Source organism: Cydia splendana, chromosome 24 (assembly GCF_910591565.1).
Source record: "Cydia splendana chromosome 24, ilCydSple1.2, whole genome shotgun sequence".
NCBI classification, from domain to species: Eukaryota; Metazoa; Arthropoda; class Insecta; order Lepidoptera; family Tortricidae; genus Cydia; species Cydia splendana.
The window spans coordinates 9,217,429-9,235,404 of record NC_085983.1 but is presented as its reverse complement, the minus strand read 5'-3'; the positions used below and the strand labels follow the sequence as shown (position 1 = coordinate 9,235,404).

General features: G+C 39.8%; 1 protein-coding gene across 1 annotated transcript; it reads right to left on the bottom strand.

Moving 5' to 3' along the window:
• Window positions 1–863: 863 nt before the first annotated feature.
• LOC134802337 (zinc finger protein 37-like) lies at window positions 864–17,670 on the bottom strand. Its single transcript, XM_063774946.1, has 12 exons — window positions 17,442–17,670; window positions 15,098–15,214; window positions 12,895–13,552; window positions 12,204–12,535; window positions 10,603–10,688; window positions 9,279–9,404; window positions 8,621–8,728; window positions 6,585–6,687; window positions 5,623–5,732; window positions 4,783–4,894; window positions 2,842–2,946; window positions 864–1,330 (listed from the first exon to the last, which is right to left on the bottom strand). The coding sequence occupies exons 1-12, from the start codon at window positions 17,562–17,564 to the stop codon at window positions 1,130–1,132; spliced, it is 2,181 nt and encodes a 726-aa protein (XP_063631016.1). The 5' UTR covers window positions 17,565–17,670; the 3' UTR covers window positions 864–1,129.
• Between the last annotated feature and the right edge of the window lie 306 nt (window positions 17,671–17,976).

Below are 17,976 nucleotides of genomic sequence, written 5' to 3'. Positions count from 1 at the left end.
GCTAGAGTTAGGTAACTGAAAATGTTTTTTTTTAATAAAATAATTTAGAGCAAACAGTTTTTTAATTATTTATTAACTTAATCTTTAATACACTATACAAAATTGTGATGTACATAATATTATAGTATAGTAAACTTAATTAATGCCTACATATCTAGCTTACTTTTCGTAGTGCTAGAAGGTATTTTTTCGAGTGACAGTATTTGCTATTAATATTTGGAACAAAGCAGAAAAATTACACAAAAAACAATACATTTTAGGCCCACTTGCACCATCGCACTAACCCGGGGTTAACCGGTTAAACCTACCATTGTTACCAGTACAATTTGACACTGACTTAGCGCCACTAGGCCCACTAGTACCGGATGGCCGAGCGGTTCAGGCACCTGTCCGGTAAAGAGAGGACGCTGGTTCGATTCCAGCTCTGGACACTCGAGGCCTCGGTCATTACTTCCCTCGTATATGACTTTTATTACGATTTATAATTTAGTTAGATCATAGAAAGTAATTTAATTTGTTCTTAGAGTAGGGTAATTCGCGAGTAACTGGCCACTATTAGTAATTGGCCACTCTAATCTAAAAATGAATTCTATTCACCTATAAACAGAATTCATTTTAGTATAAGGTGGCCAGTTATTGAAGGCTGGCCAGTTATTGAAACCTTATACTGAAATGAATTCTGTTTATAGGTGAATAGAATTCAGTTTTAGTTTAGGGTGGTCAATTACTAACAGTGGCCAGTTACTCGCGAATTACCCTAATAAGATACAGTAGATGAGCGTTTCTTTTATTTTTTGCCATTATTATATATTGTGACCTTTTTTGCCACGTTTGTGTTATGTCTAGTCATCAGGATCGCGAGCCCTTTTCATCCTTATAGGAGAAAAAAAGTGTCCAAAAATTTCCATACATTTTTCAAACTTTCCTTTTTGTTACCGCCATACAAAGTAAATGGAGAAATGGTAACAAAATAGGAAAAAAACTCTGGGACATTTTTTTATCCCATTAGGATCGAAAGAGCTCGTGATTCTGAGTAGAAATAACGCAAAAGTGGCAAAAAAGGTCACAATATATAAAAATGGCAAAAAATAAATGAAACGCTCAGATACACTGATAAAAATAAACACAATTAACTGCCGCCAACTGCCTCTTCAGTCTTCACTTTAACTTTCTTGACAGTCACCCTGCTGTTCTTCTTCGGTATCTTGTGCTTGTACCGGCCGTGCAGGTAGAGGGCGCTCCGGAACCCGAAGTCCGCCCCGCACAGCGCGCACACGAACGGCCGCGCGCCTGTGTGCGTGTTGATGTGGTCCGCGACCATTTTTTTTGTCTGCAACGAATGTGGTATAAAAATTAAGTGCTACTTTTGACGTACGACCATAGAGTAATATGTGACTCTCCACGGGAAAAGGTGCCTTATGACGACTGGCGCTTACGTCGCATAGCACCGCAATAGTATTGGAGTGGCGTTAATAATAGAGTAAGCGCCAAGTGCCATAAGGTACGTTAACCGTGGGATGTCACATCTAAGTAAAGAAAGGGTGGTAACTCCGTCCGTACATCAGTTTTCTTACCAAAACGCGAGTTATTTCGTAGTCGACATCTAACGTCAAGTAGTGGAACTATCAGTACCGCTACTTGACACCAAATGTCACAAGTGTCGCTACTGATAAGCAGAAGGAGTTAAAAATAGACTTCCAGTTAATCCGGTTATAATATTAGCTGAAAACTGTTGAGCATTACAGTTTTTGTTCGCCGCGACATCTATTGTCGACTAGCAGTACTGATATATTCCGCTACTTGACGCTAGACCACGAAATAACTCGCGTTTTGGCAAGAAAACTGTTGTATTGAGTTAAAGTTAGACCAAGAAAAGTCTGTAGTAAAGAAAAGTATTATTTATACGTCATAATTTCATAGTGTGTCGTTTAAAATAACACTTGCACTGCGTGGGCTATCAAAATAGCTGCAGACTTTCTTTGGTCTAACTCTACCACTCTTTCTTCCGACCGGTCTGGCCTAGCGGGTAGTGACCCTGCCTGTGAAGCCGATGGTCCTGGGTTCAAATCCCGGTAAGGGCATTTATTCGTGTGGTGAGCACAGATATTTGTTCCTGAGTCATGGATGTTTCCTATTTAAGTATTTGTCCTATGTATTTAAGTATTTGTATATTACATCATATATGTGACGTCCCACGGGTAAAGGTACCTTATGGCGGTTGGCGCTTACGCTATTATTAACGCCGCTCCAATATTATTGCGGCGCTATGTGACGTAAGCGCCAAGCGCCATAAGGTACCTTTTTCCATGGAACGTCACATATGGTTGTCTGGGTACCCACAACACAAGCCTACTTGAGCTTACCGTGGGACTTAGTCAATTTGTGTAAGAATGTCCCTATAATATTTATTTATTATTCTTGACTTATTTATTTATTTCAACTTTATTGCACAAAATACAAATAAAATGTACAAATGGCGGACTTAATGCCTAAAGGCATTCTCTAGCAGTCAACCATAGGGCTAAACAGAGATGTAATAAAAATGGTGCAAGAAGAATAGTAAGAGTATTACTCTATGGTTACTATAGTTCGTTTTTTTTAGCATTAGAAAGAACTTGAAAGAAGGTAAGCGATCTTGACAAGTCTTTTAATTGAAAAACGCTTTTTAAAAATCAGTAACTATAACTTATGAAAGCAGAAGAATATAAATGATCGCATTAGATTCATAATTGTTACATATTTGCCGTAACTTATTTTTAAAATGTGTTTTTCAATTAAAAGACACATCAAGATTGTTTACCTTATTTCTAATGCTAAAAAAAACGAACTATAATACTATACCTTGAAGGCCTTCCCGCAGTAGTCGCACATCTTGTCCTTGGGCCCGACACGATTGTCGTGCGCCAGTCGCTGGTGCCGCGTCCGGTTGGTCGACGACTTGAACATCTGGGTGAACACAACAAGATATTACAATTACCTAATACTCAACAATCCAAGCTTGAACAGTATTTTTTTTTTGTTAGCCTGATTAAGTGTCCCACTGCTGGGCAAAGGCCTCCCCTCGCTCCCTCCACTCAACCCTGTCTTTTGTAGTTTCCCGCCAATCCAGACAAAATACGTCCAAGTCGTCCCGCCATCTCTTTTTCGGTCTGCCTGCACTCCGGCTAGCACCATCTATGGTGTTCCGTGGGTCCCACTCCGTAACCATTTTGGCCCACCTTTCAGGGTGCATGCGGCAGACATGTCCAATTGTCCAGCCCAGTCCCACTTAAGCAGAGATTGAACAGTATTGTAATTACCTAATACTCAACAATCCAAGCTTGAACAGTATTAATCTTTGGTTGTCTAACTTAATTTTTTAGGGTTACGTACCCAAAGGGTAAAAACGGGACCCTACTACTAAGACTCCGTATGTCTGTCTGTCCGTCTGTCTGGCACCAGGCTGTATCTCATGATAGCTAGACTATTGAAATTTTCGCAGATGATGTATTCCTGTTGCCGCTATATATAACAACAAATACTACATAATAAAATAAATATTTAAGTGGGGCTCCCATACAATAAATGTGTTTTTTGCGTAATGGTACGGAACCCTTTGTGCGCGAGTCCGACTCGCACTCGGCCGGTTTTTTTATGGTTGATTTGATAGTGGCACACTTGTTAGATAGTTACCTCGTGGCACACTTGTTAAATAGTTACCTCGTGGCACACTTGTTAGATAGTTACCTCGTGGCTAGGGTTGCCATACGTCCGGATTTGTCCGAACATGTCCGGATTTTTGACCCTTTGTCCGGATTGCGTCCGGACTTGGCATGTGTCCGGATTTTTAGGAATGACCTTATAAAAATATAATGCGCGCCCGGGGAGGGGACTACGGGATCGGCCGAAGGGAAAGGGAAAAGTAGATCCACGATACAGTACACCGCAGAGAGCAGCGCGCCGCCGGGGCGTCGTACAAATTACGCCAAATCTCGGCTACAAGAAATGTCCGGATTTTTAGGGTGATGTCCGGATTTTTATCAGGACTTTTAATTCTTCCATATGGCAACCCTACTCGTGGCACACTTGTTAGATAGTTACCATGTGGCACACTTGTTAGATAGTTACCATGTGGCACACTTGTTAGATAGTTACCATGTGGTACACTTGTTAGATAGTTACCATGTGGTACACTTGTTAGATAGTTACCATGTGGCACACTTGTTAAATAGTTACCTCGTGGCACACTTGTTAGATAGTTACCATGTGGCACACTTGTTAAATAGTTACCTCGTGGCACACTTGTTAGATAGTTACCATGTGGCACACTTGTTAAATAGTTACCTCGTGGCACACTTGTTAGATAGTTACCATGTGGCACACTTGTTAAATAGTTACCATGTGGCACACTTGTTAGATAGTTACCATGTGGTACACTTGTTAGATAGTTACCATGTGGCACACTTGTTAAATAGTTACCTCGTGGCACACTTGTTAGATAGTTACCATGTGGCACACTTGTTAGATAGTTACCATGTGGTACACTTGTTAGATAGTTACCATGTGGCACACTTGTTAAATAGTTACCTCGTGGCACACTTGTTAGATAGTTACCATGTGGCACACTTGTTAAATAGTTACCTCGTGGCACACTTGTTAGATAGTTACCATGTGGCACACTTGTTAGATAGTTACCATGTGGCACACTTGTTAGATAGTTACCATGTGGCACACTTGTTAGATAGTTACCGCGTGGCACACTTGTTAGATAGTTACCATGTGGCACACTTGTTAGATAGTTACCGCGTGGCACACTGGGCACTCATATCTCCGCTCGTCGCTGTGCACGCTCTCCACGTGCCGCCGCAGCATAGTGCCCGTCGGGAACACTCTACTGCACTCTGTGCAGTTGTGCCTGCACACAATATAAAGTGACGTTAAGGGTGGTATTCCATCTATCCAGTATTTTGGTCCAATGTGTGTACGTCTCACATTTTGCTTAATGCGAGAGTGAGACGCGAGGCACCTTTTGATAGTGGACGACGGCTTCCCACACAAACTTAATACCAATTTTGTTCTGAATTCTTATTATTATAAAACATATGAGCGAAAAACAAATTCCATACAATTTTTTAACAGCTCTTTTACTCTTATAATAATTCAATGTGGAAAAAAAATTTCGAAGTATAGCTCTAGTTAATATACATCTAATTGTGTACAAAAAGTCTACAATGTTAATATCCAGAGAGGAAAATAGGCACTACGTTTCGTTTGTAAGGTTTGGCGCCATCGCGCCGTGGCAGTGGCAGTAAATTTACTGTGGCCACAAAAACTACTTTGACAATCCGCCTCTATATAGAATTCTCTTTGATTGACATGTGCAATAATAGTTATTTACGATACAAGTGCGATAAAGAGGAATTTCGAAACGAGTGGCATTGAAACACGAGCGAAGGGAGGTTTTTAAACGACACGAGTTGCGAATTACTTATTCGCACGTGTATCGTACGTTTTACAGTACATATGGCCCTTTAAACTTTTGACATACGCACGGAAAGTGCTGTTTTCCGCGCTAGTGCGGGAAAATAGGACCATATGTACTGTAAAGAGTATTTGTATTGTATTGTATTGTATAAACCTTACGTGAGCATTTCGCTAGTGACGTGTTGGCCGGAGTACTTCATGTGGTTGTTGTAAGAGTACGCGTTCTTGAACTGCTTGTTACACTGTGCGCAATACATCACATCATCCTTCTGTAATAAAATAGTATATTACACACCTAGGACACACACACAAGGACTAGCATACGTTATAACGTTTCCACCACACCAGCTAGTAAAGGCTCTGGTCATTGTTCAAAAATTGATGAGAAAGTTGCATATTATCCACGGGTGTGTAATGCTTAATACAATTGTGTTGCTTAACTTCAAACTCGGGTAAATCCATTCGACCCTCTAAGCAAATATCTACCCTATTACGTTTTCTTAATACCAAAATCGCATGATCTGACAGATGGATTTACCCGAGTTCGAAGTTAAGCGACTCAATTATAAATAAGTTTTTGGCAAAAATTGCATTTTTAGTACAAGCTTTTAGCGCTGACTGTACTTTTCTTTTCACAAGCAATTAATACCCATCGAGACAATACTACAACCCCCAAACACAATTAGGTTGCGTTGTTTTATCACAAAGTTCCTATGGCCACCTCGTGTCTCCATCATCAGATCAGCTCGATGGTACCATCATATTGCATTGTCACCCGACTTACATATGTATGTAAATTTTCAGCTTCATTGGAAGTCGGGAAGTGGGTGTTTAACTTGCAAGATTTGACCCGTACAAACATACATAGGTACAGCCACCTGCAATAATATGTTACTCTGCGAAGGCTGCAAAAATATGTGACACGCTTTTATGGCTCTACAAATAAGATCGTGTCAGATATTTTTGCGGCCTTCGTTGTTTAACATATTATTGCAGGTGACTACATTGCAAGATAAATAAAAGTTAGTAAAAATAGTATATTACACACCTAGGACAGCTTTATAGCGTTTGTATACCCAATTGAAGTGTGTGCAGGCAGACAGACAGACAGACATACTTACGCCAGTATGGACTCGAGCGACGTGCGTAGTCAGGATTGCCTTATGCTTGAAACTCTTGTCACACTCGGAGCACTTGAATAGCCGTTCCATATCCTTATGTGTACTGCGGACAGACGAACATATATTGGATATATACTCTGTATCTTTAGGTATTTAAATAAAAGTAAACAAAATCTACCCTCAAATGGCTCCTTAAGCCAGTTGAGGGTAGAAGAAAACATTACATGATCAAATAATGGAGGTTAAAGTCAGGTCGTTCAGTGACAGATCCATGCGGTTTTGTATTTGGTCGGTTAACCAATAGTTAGAACACCCAAATTATTTGTTTATTTTTATTTAAATACCTAAAGATACAGACTATAGGTATCAAAAGAGTTGAGGCATCATTCACACACAGTTATACCAGAGTGTAAAAAGTAACAGTGGACCGACGCCTTTGATGTTTGCTTAAATCCCAACACCACACACAAGAACACAGTAGGGTTGTCACAGATTTTTACACAACTGCCCAAGACTTACTATGAGACACGCTAGTCCTGTAAGTAGTACCGAGCTTCTAACAATGGCGATATATGCAGCTCGGGTGCGCGCGACCCACCCCTCGCACCTCGCACGATTGCCTGCGACGACGGCTTCGTCGAATGACTGTATGGTTTAAGAGCCCATCAACGTGCACACTAGCGCCATAAAAACTAGTTTTATGTATTCAAAAGGTACTTAAAGACAAAATAAAGTAGGTACGTAGCGGTCCCTTTTTAGGGTTCCGTACCCAAAAGGTAAAACGGGACCCTATTACTAAGACATCGCTGTCCGTCCGTCCGTCCGTCTGTCTGTCACCAGGCTGTATCTTACGAACCGTGATAGCTAGACAGTTGAAATTTTCACAGATGATGTATTTCTGTTGCCGCTATAACAACAAATACTAAAAACAGAATAAAATAAAGATTTAAATGGGGCTCCCATACAACAAACGTGATTTTTGACCGAAGTTAAGCAACGTCGGGCGGGGTCAGTACTTGGATGGGTGACCGTTTTTATAGACAATGGTACGGAACCCTTCGTTTGCGAGTCCGACTCGCACTTGGCCGGTTTTTAATTTAAATATCTTTTGTTATTAAATAATCACGATTATTTAGCAGTAGCACTAGTGTGCACGTTGATGGGCTCTTGTAGTTCGTTTTTTTTTAGCATTAAAAAGAAGGTAAGCGATCTTGACATGTCTTTTAATTGAGAAACGCTTTTTTTAAATCAGTAACTATTAATTATGAAAGCAGAAGAATATAAATGATCGTATTAGATTCATAATTGTTACATATTTGCCGTGACATATTTTTAAAACGTGTTTTTTAATTAAAAATTAAAAGACACATCAAGATTTTTTACCTTTTTTCTAATGCTAAAAAAAAACGAAATATAATAGACTGTGACGCGAGTATGTGCTGGAACCTTTCAGAGCGGCCCTCGGTACTCACAGCAAGTGGTACTTCATGCGGGTGAGGTGGTCGAAGATCTTCTTCCCGCACTGAGGGCACTCCTCGCAGCCGTGGTATGGTGTAATAGACTGTGACGCGAGTATGTGCTGAGACCTTTCAGAGCGGCCCTCGGTACTCACAGCAAGTGGTACTTCATGCGGGTGAGGTGGTCGAAGATCTTCTTCCCGCACTGAGGGCACTCCTCGCAGCCGTGGTATGGTGTAATACTTAGACTGTGACGCGAGTATGTGCTGAGACCTTTCAGAGCGGCCCTCGGTACTCACAGCAAGTGGTACTTCATGCGGGTGAGGTGGTCGAAGATCTTCTTCCCGCACTGAGGGCACTCCTCGCAGCCGTGGTATGGTGTAATAGACTGTGACGCGAGTATGTGCTGAGACCTTTCAGAGCGGCCCTCGGTACTCACAGCAAGTGGTACTTCATGCGGGTGAGGTGGTCGAAGATCTTCTTCCCGCACTGAGGGCACTCCTCGCAGCCGTGGTATGGTGTAATAGACTGTGCCGCGAGTATGTGCTGAAACCTTTCAGAGCGGCCCTCGGTACTCACAGCAGGTGGTACTTCATGCGGGTGAGGTGGTCGAAGATCTTCTTCCCACACTGAGGGCACTCCTCGCAGCCGTGGCCGCGGATGTGGTTCAAGTATTTTCTGTAGCGACTGCAAAAACCAAACAGTTATTAATTGTAACACTTGTACCCAAGATTAAGTTTATTTATTTATTTATTTAATCTTTATTGCACAAAAGAAAATCTTATAGTACAAAAGGCGGACTTAATGCCATAAGGCATTCTCTACCAGACGTTTATGACTTAAAACTTTTTGGGAAACAATAGAGACCCATTTTCAGAGCATGAGAAATTAAATATATGAGATATAGCGGTGGTGGCCGAGTGGATATGACGTTCGACTTTCAATCCGGAGGTCGCGGGTTCAAATCCTGGCTCGTACCAATGAGTTTTTCGGAACTTATGTACGAAATATCATTTGATATTTACCACTAGCTTTTCGGTGAAGGAAAACATCGTGAGGAAACCTGCATACATCTGCGAAGAAAATCAAAGGTGTATGTGAAGTCCCCAATCCGCATTGGGCTAGCGTGGGGACTATAGCCCAAGCCCTCTCGCGCATGAGAGGAGGCCTGTGCCCAGCAGTGGGACGTATATAGGCTGAAATGATGATGAGAAATATAAATAGTATTTGTACATACGTGAACTCGCGATAACAGATGTCGCAGTTCCAGAGAGTTACAGGGACGGAATGCTCGGTCTCGCAGTGTCGTCGCAAGGAGTTAGGAGTGTCCCACGCGTGGGCACAACGGGGACACTTCAGCAGTCTGCGGGGCACAACACAAATAATTTTATCTCGCACGAATTTTCGAGATTCAATCTCGTTGACAGGAAATCTCGAATTTTGCGATCTCGGTCGAGATCTCGATTAATATTATATTATAATAACACATTTTTAATTACTTGGTCAAATCTCGATCTCGTCGAGATTTAATCCCGATCTCGAAAGTCTGACGGTAGAGATCTCGAAACGCCCAATCTCGATTCGGATTTTTCCTGCGAGATTGCAGTCACTTGTTGGGAATGAACGAATGACAGAATGTGATTTAGGCGCAAGATATTTACGCTAAATAAGTACCTACAATAGTTATTTGTAAGGGGGCAAAGTTATTGTTTAACCGCTCGTGCTAATATTGATACCCGAGCAAGCGAAAGATTCCAAAATCAACTTATTAATTTAAATTATTGTCTTAGTTCGTTAGTTCTTCATTAGCTATTAAAAAAAAACCCGGACAAGTGCGAGTCGGACTCGCGCACCGAGGGTTCCGTACTTTTTAGTATTTGTTGTTATAGCGGCAACAGAAATACATCATCTGTGAAAATTTCAACTGTCTAGCTATCACGGTTCGTGAGATACAGCCTGGTGACAGACGGACGGACAGCGGAGTCTTAGTAATAGGGTCCCGTTTTACCCTTTGGGTACGGAACCCTAAAAACCTGAGTGTTGCGGGGATATTAAACAATTTGCAGAATTATATTATTTATTTAAATAAATAAATATTAGGGGACATATCTTACACAGATCAACATAGCCCCAAACTAAGCAAAGCTTGTACTATGTGTGCTAGGCGACGATATACATAATTATATAGATAAATACATACTTAAATACATAAAAAACACCCATGACTCAGGAACAAGTATTTGTGTTCATCACACAAATAAATGCCCTTACCGGGATTCGAACCCAGGACCATCGGCTTCACAGGCAGGGTCACTACCCACTAGGCCAGAATCGAATAAAATTGGTCGTGAAATAAATAGGTAGCAGGATCTTACCTATAATGCCTAGCCCTTGACGGCCCCCGACCCCAAGGCAGACCAAAAAAAGCGATGTGAAAGCAAATATGAGTGTGAACGGGCTCACACGAGACGCCCACGACCGCGCGAAGTGGAGGAAAGCAAGTAGGAAAGCGGACCCTGGCAAAGGCCGGGATAACGATAGGTAGAAGAAGAAGATCTTACCTATAATGCCTGTCCTTATGCGTCGCCAGGGCTTCCTCAGTGTGGAACCTCAGCTCGCAAATATCGCAGGACAGCTTGCCATACGTCTGTACACATATTTATTTAGAATTCATAATTTCGTACGAGGTTATCTATTCGTCAGGATTTCTCGAAGGCTGGGCGGATTTGGAAAATTATTTATTTGTTTGAAAGGATATACAGTAGAGTCCGGTTAGTACGACTCCGCATATAACAACCAACCGCTTATAGCGACGAAAGTATAGGCACTTGTTTGGTTTTAGTACAAGCTACTATGAAAGCACAACCGTTTATTACGACTCCGCTTATAACGACCGATCGCTTTTAACGACGGAAATTGACTCAAAATCCGTCCATCAAGTCCGGTTACAACGACGAGCGACGTAGTTATTACAAATAAATTGTTGGTAAGAAGCTTACTCCGTCCCGCGCATCCAACTACCCTCCGCGTTTTGCCTATACGGAGCAAGATGAAATAGTCATGTGACTTTTCGTAATGTTGCAAACTAAATAAAACCCAATTCCCATTATTCAATTGAGCTTAAACTACACTTACATAATTATGTAAGTATTGGGTGAGAATGCAATACATATTTTGGTAGGTTAGTACCTTCAAGCTGATCTGATGATGGACACAGGAGGTGGCCATAGGAACTGTGTGATAAAACAATGTCATCTTGATTAGATCCCCAAGAATTACGACTTTATATTTTACGGGATTCGAGTAATTTGCGGATGACGAGTGAGTACGCGTACCTTGAAAAGTGGCTTCTTCTAAACACACAAGTCTCTCCATTTAAGACAAGGTGTCGTAATACTAACGTAAATAAATATTTTAAAAGAAATGTTTTTTTTCTTCGACTATCGCATAAGTATTAATAAACACAAAATGATGTAATTATTTTGTTTAAATAAAATATATTAAAATTGGCAGTTCGTTTTGTACGACGTCCGGTTAGTACGACGTAATATCAGCGGTCCCTTGGGCGTCGTTATAACCGGACTCTACTGTATATTGTTTATCATCGTCAAGTTACAACTAAATAAATTTAAAGTATGATGTGACATGTTTCATTCTATATTTAGAAGGTAATTAATTAGGGATACCTTGTTTTAATTGGTACAAGGTTTAAATTGTATGTACAGAATGTTATTTCAATCATTAACCATATTTTACGAGATGAATATGTAGGTCATACTGAGCAACTTTTTAGTATGGGATCAACCAAAAAAATTGGCTGTTTTATACATTTTGGGTTCTCAGATGTCGATGTTTTCTATAGGCGAAGCCAAAAAAAATCGTGATTTCATAATACATTTTTTTTTATAACCTCGTAAGTCTCCGTGTAGGTACAAGTACAGATTAAATTCGAGTCTTGAACTCTTATAGAAATAAAAGAAAGTTCCAAATTCAAAAGCGCCAAAATTGCCCTGGGTCTTACGAGGATTATAGCATTATAGTAACCTCTAAAAATTTGGCTAAGGGTAAAAAAATATCCCGCATATGACCTTCCTTCTTTTCTTGGAAACTTTCTATTTACTTATGTGTACTAATTTATGATTCAACTCTAAAAACAACATACCTCAGTATGCATCTTCTCATGCCCCAAAAAAGTCCTCCTTGTAAAAAAGGGCTCCACACATTTCGCACATTTAAACACTTCTATACTCTTTGCATAAAACTCGTTCTGTTTCTTACTCTCCCACCATCTCTGTCTCTCCTCTTCTGTCAATCTCTCTTCTGTAAAACTAGGGCCTGATGGATCGGATACTGACTGTTCTGTTTCTTCAAGTGAGTGCTTTTCTACATCTCTCTCAGGCGTAGGGTTTTTTGGTAGGGTTCGTAGTGTGGGAACTTCCATCATTGGTAGTTTTCGTTGGGGCACTACGCTTATTGGTGGTGGGTATGAAACATCTGAAAAACAAAAAGTTATTTACGATACAAGTGCGGAAAAGAGGAAATTCGAAACGAGTGGCGATAAATTAAAACACGGTCGATTTAAATCGACACGAGTAGAGTTGCGAATTACCTTTTCGCACGTGTATCGTACAACGTTTTACAGTACATATGGCCCTTGAAACTTTTGACATACGCACGAAAAGTACTATTTTACGCACTAGTGCGGGAAAATAGGACCATATGTACTGTAAAACAATTTTGAATCCTTTTAAACATGTATAAATGCAATAAGAATGAATACGAGTCGTTGAAGAGTTCCGTTCTGAGTCGTGATGAAATAAGCGTGGTTATATGTATATTGTATGTACACTTACGTTTCCTATTCAATAGTGACATTAGCGTTGCATCCGCAAACCCGACACCACTCCAAACTCCAGCACTTTCGCTCCTCACAGGTACAGGTTCACGATTTAACATAGTTTCCCAAAAACCAGCGTTTTTATGTCTTTGAGGGACAGGTTCCTTTTGTGACACGCTAGCGTCACAAACTCCAGCCTTTTCGTGTGTATGAGGTACAGGTTCCTTTTGTGACACACTAGTGTCATAAACTCCAGCCTTTTCGTGTGTATGAGGTACAGGTTCCTTTTGTGACACGCTAGCGTCACAAACTCCAGCATTTTCCTGTCTTTCAGGTACAGGTTCCTTTTGTGACACGCTAGCGTCACAGACTCCAGCATTTTCGTGTCTATCAGGTAGAGGCTCGAGTTTGATCAAAAACCTTTCAGTCGGTTTATTAACTTCATGTTGAACCACTTCAAACATAACTTTTCCATCAGTGTTGCCAGATGCAGGATCAACTTCCATGCTCCATTCACTTGGTGCCCCATAATCGGAGTCAGGCTCGGATTTTATTCTCTCTATAAGAAGGGGATCTAAGTTTTCTGTAGGCTCTGTTTTTTGTGGTGGGTATTTTATTTCCAAATTGAAGCGATTGGATATTGTTAGTTTGGATAGACTTTGGAGTGAGGTTGGCTGAAAGGATAAAAAATATATAGTAAATTTACCAATATTTAAAGCTATAAGAATGCCGATACCTAATTATGACTCAGTAAACACTACAGTTCTGTCAAGAACCCCTGAGTAGAGTAGAAGCATTTATTCAGTAAGTATGTCTAAGAATTTGCGACTCTGTCGAGGATGTACAGCACTTCCTAATGGAATGTGTTCGGACTCGAGACAAGAGGGCGCATCTATTTGAAGCTAGAGATTATGCAGTAACAGATATTGTGGTTTTTCACTCGATATGGAACCCCTGTCTAAAACTGCGAAATTCGTGTACAGTTTTTTTGATATCTAGTAACATTTGAAGCTTTGTAATGTAGAGGCCCAACGGAGCTGACATGTCTCATTCTCATTGATAACAGGCTTCTTTTAAATATGTACATAAAAAAATAAAATATAATAATGTCAGGTAGATAGTTTAATTTACTTGACATTACCTTTGTGTTTGATTATGTTTGAATAAAATAAATACACATAGATATTTTTGGTTGCAGTTTAAGTATTTATAAACATATTATTGATGTTTTAACACACCCTACAAACTAAGTACCTCTTCTAGTTTCTTACACTGCATTTCCTACCTACAACCTACATAATAATAGTAGATTGTACAACAAGGGCATAAAGTGACCCATTTTTACCCGAGGCAATTTTTTGGTCTGAGCGAAGTGAAGACCAAAATAGTAGACGAGGGTAAAAATGGACATTTATGCCCTTGTTGTACACTCTGCTTTTCACTTCGATTGCGAGGAAAATATACAAAAAATCAAATATTTTAGGTTATTTTAAAGTATTTATTCAAGACTAAAGAAAATTGTTCTTGGGCCGGTCGGAGGCGCGGGGCACGCCGGTCGGGGGCGCGCCGGTAGGGCTGGCAGTTTGTATGTCGTCTACGCACGACATAAAGGTGCACTTTTTGAGCATGAGAAGTGAAAAGTATATTTATATAACCAACCATTCTATGTTGTTGTTGACACAGGCCTTAAGACTGACGGTGTTTAGTTTGGCTCTAAATGAACATTATACCAAAGACATATGTAACTCCATATAAGATGAATAAAGTCTAAGAAAAAAACATGCCTCGGAAATCAAGAAAAAGTCATTCTCGGATAGATGGCGCACACACCTTTGGCCTAAGGTTGGCTAGATGGCGTTGACGACACCGTTTCATATTTAACAATCTTAACACATAGGTATCAGTGAATGAACATGGGTCAAAATGATATAAAAATAATAAAACCATATATATACCTTTTTTCGATAGTTTTATATGTTTTCATTTTGAGTTGTAGTTGTGTGTCGATAGATGGCAGTAAATTTACTGTGACTACATAATTTACTATGACAGGACCCCTCTATACTATCTATTCTCTTTGATTATAAATAGTAATAAGTGGTAAGCGGTGTGGGGTGTGGGCCACACATATTGTAGACATTATAGTAATTAGTTTAATAAGTATTATTTGTAATTGCTGTCTGTTTACCTAAATAAATAAAAAAAAAATATTTACTTACTTGTTTATTTAACATTGCAACAAGAGTCCTTTGTGCTTTTAGGGCTCTGTCCTTAAAGTTGACCATTTTTATTACAAAATGTTTGCACTCCCAGCATATCTTGTCATCTTCCGTCAGCTGAAATATTAAATTGGACAATTTGGACACAAATGTGCAGTACTAGAATAGAATAGAAAGCATCAAACGTAAATGTTGAACATGATACTGTGGGCCAATACCACAGATTATATAATAGTTCTTACGAACAGATACTTATCTCTCAAAGAAAACGCAAATACCTACCGGTTTGATACCTACACAAAAATACAATGGAGTGACCTTCAGCGCGCCGTACCCCACACCGCGCGCACCGGCACAACGCTAGGGTTGCCGACGCGACGCTTAGAAATTTTTATACGTGTGAAGACCGTCTCTAATTCGATTGATCAAACTATCAAACTGACATTAGAACTTGCCATAAAGTATATAACAGCATAGCGTTAAATAACTACATTTAAGCAAGTTAAGTTGCAATAATTTATAGTATTCCGTTTATGCGTTAGGTTAGAGTAGTGTTTGCGAAATACTCATTTTAAAAGGTTATATGTCCCTGCAGTGACCGCAGTGTTTACGCCGTCTTATAAACCACGCAATGAACCCAGTAAGAATTAGTTTTAAAACTTCGTGTAATTTATAATCAGATATAGATTAATGTTACGCAATAAAGAAAAATAATAGAGAACCCATGATTACAGGCAATTCATTATAAGTTAACCAGAGCATAATAAATGAGTGCCTCGTTTCCGGTGTAAAATTAAGATCTTACTGTCGATAAAATGAATATTTACCAAGTTAGCTACCTATTTCAAATAGATGTCTAAGTAACTATACGAGGGTCGCACTGAAATATTCGGGAATGGGACACTTAGAAATAACATAATAGAAACAGGCATATAATTTATAAAAATGTAACTCTTTATAAAACTTTTAAGGTATATTCCATTTGGTTGTCATTTGTATTTAAGAATTACTGGCAATTTGAAAATTGTATGTCGAACATTATTTGAATTTTTGGCCAAGTGATTTTTCGGATCATATTTTTAAACGGTTTTCAATATGCCCTCAGCGAACAAATAAAAGTTACAATGGGCTTCTGTTATTTTTTTATGAACTAGAGTTCATCGTACGCTCGTTTGCAGTTAAAATTAAATATGAAAGTCACTTTCATTTTATCCCATGGGTGATCTTAAAGAAGCATGTCATTCCAAAGCGACGTCAAAAATTAAAATCGCATTTGTGCTGTTAATTAAAAAGACTGCCAAAAAAGTTGCATATCGGCAGATTTCGACATTCCTAAATATTCATATGACAACAGTAAAAAAATCTTTTATATATATATATATGTAAAAAAACTTCAATTCCGTTGGCTACTCCACGAATTTCATACAAAACCACTAAGGCCCCAAAATCGCCATACAAAAAGGACTTTGGGATTATGAGCCGTGTGCATTACAGAATGATTACTTTCAAAAGAAAATTTATATGCGTGGTCAGTTTGAGTTTAAGTATGTATTAAAATAAAGATTGACCGTCTAGATGCGACAGTTTTCTCTATTCCCGACATTTTCAGTGCAACCCTCGTAGGTACATTTGTCGTAATAAACACTACATGTTTAATTAAAGTAATTCAATAGTACCTACGTAGCTTGTAACTATCGTAAAAATTGTCAGTGATCGCGTGTGGCAACCAACTGGCTTGCTTTTCTACCGTGAACGGGAGCAGAATCGTAGGTATAAATCCGAGCTCGCGCGGAGAGTTCCATAGGCCTGCCAATACTAGCATTTAGATAAAAATATATCTAACAGTCTACTGAAGTATTATGTACCTACTTTAATGATAAAAACAAAGAGAAAAAAAAACAATAAAACCCTCTAAAACAATAAGCCTCTATTAGGCGTGCCGACAAGTCTTTGTACAAGCATTTGACAGCGGTTCAGGGTTGAATCATGCTGTCCCTTTCTAATATATGACACTATCCCTTTCGGCTATTTAGGGTTGTCAAAATTCAAAGCCATTATCTTATCTGTGGTCGTGCACGCAAAGGGACATCATGTTGTGTCAACCCTAATTATTGCTGGAGCAATGCTGAGCCGAAAGGAGCCGAGTTTGCCCGAAGGGAGGGGTTTCGCACCCCTGCCGCGGTCAATGCCATTGTGCGAGCGGGACAGCAATATAATTATATTGCAAATGGCGGATCAGTGTACGAAATTCTTCGTTCTTATCGTCCTTACTTTACTGCGCTAAAATCCTTAAAATTTCAATAACAAAGGTACATACTAACAAACTATAACAGTAAATACCTACCGTCAAGTCTTTGTAAAACATAGAAACGGGTTTAATGTGTTGCAACGGCAGTGTAAACATTTGCCTATCCTGGCTTAGACATGTCGCACAAAAGGCGTTTGGAGCTCTACTGTGAGCACCCATGTTTTAAAGATCTAAGTAGAACATTTGTTTAACACGATATAGAACAACCAGGGCGTGGACGGAGTCTTCAGAACTTCAGGTGGTCCTCAGGGACCTCAGGGTCCAAGCTTACTCAAAGGACTCAGGGAGTTGCACTTGACAGTTTTGACATTTTCGTTCAAAAATATCGTGTATATTGGCAGTCCAGAAGGGACAATCGCACTGACAATTTGATCATGGATCAGGAATGGAATTCCTTGCCGGCGTTTATATTTCCGTGTTCTTATAACCCGGCAACCTTCAAATCAAGAGTGAACAGGCACCTTCTGGGCGAGCTCGCTCCATCGTAGGCCACGTCTACGCCTCGGCTAGTCTGTGGCCATGAGTAAGCCCATTCATAATAATAAAAAATAAAAAAACATGATCATGAATC

Coding starts and splice junctions, on each gene's coding strand:
- LOC134802337 (XM_063774946.1), bottom strand. CDS start 17,564: ATGGGTGCTCACAGTAGAGCTCCAAACGCCTTTTGTGCGACATGTCTA. Junction 6,688..8,620: donor CGCATGAAGTACCACCTGCT/GTGAGTACCGAG, acceptor GTCTGTCCGCAG/TACACATAAGGATATGGAAC. Junction 4,895..5,622: donor GTCACTAGCGAAATGCTCAC/GTAAGGTTTATA, acceptor TATTGTGTGCAG/GCACAACTGCACAGAGTGCA.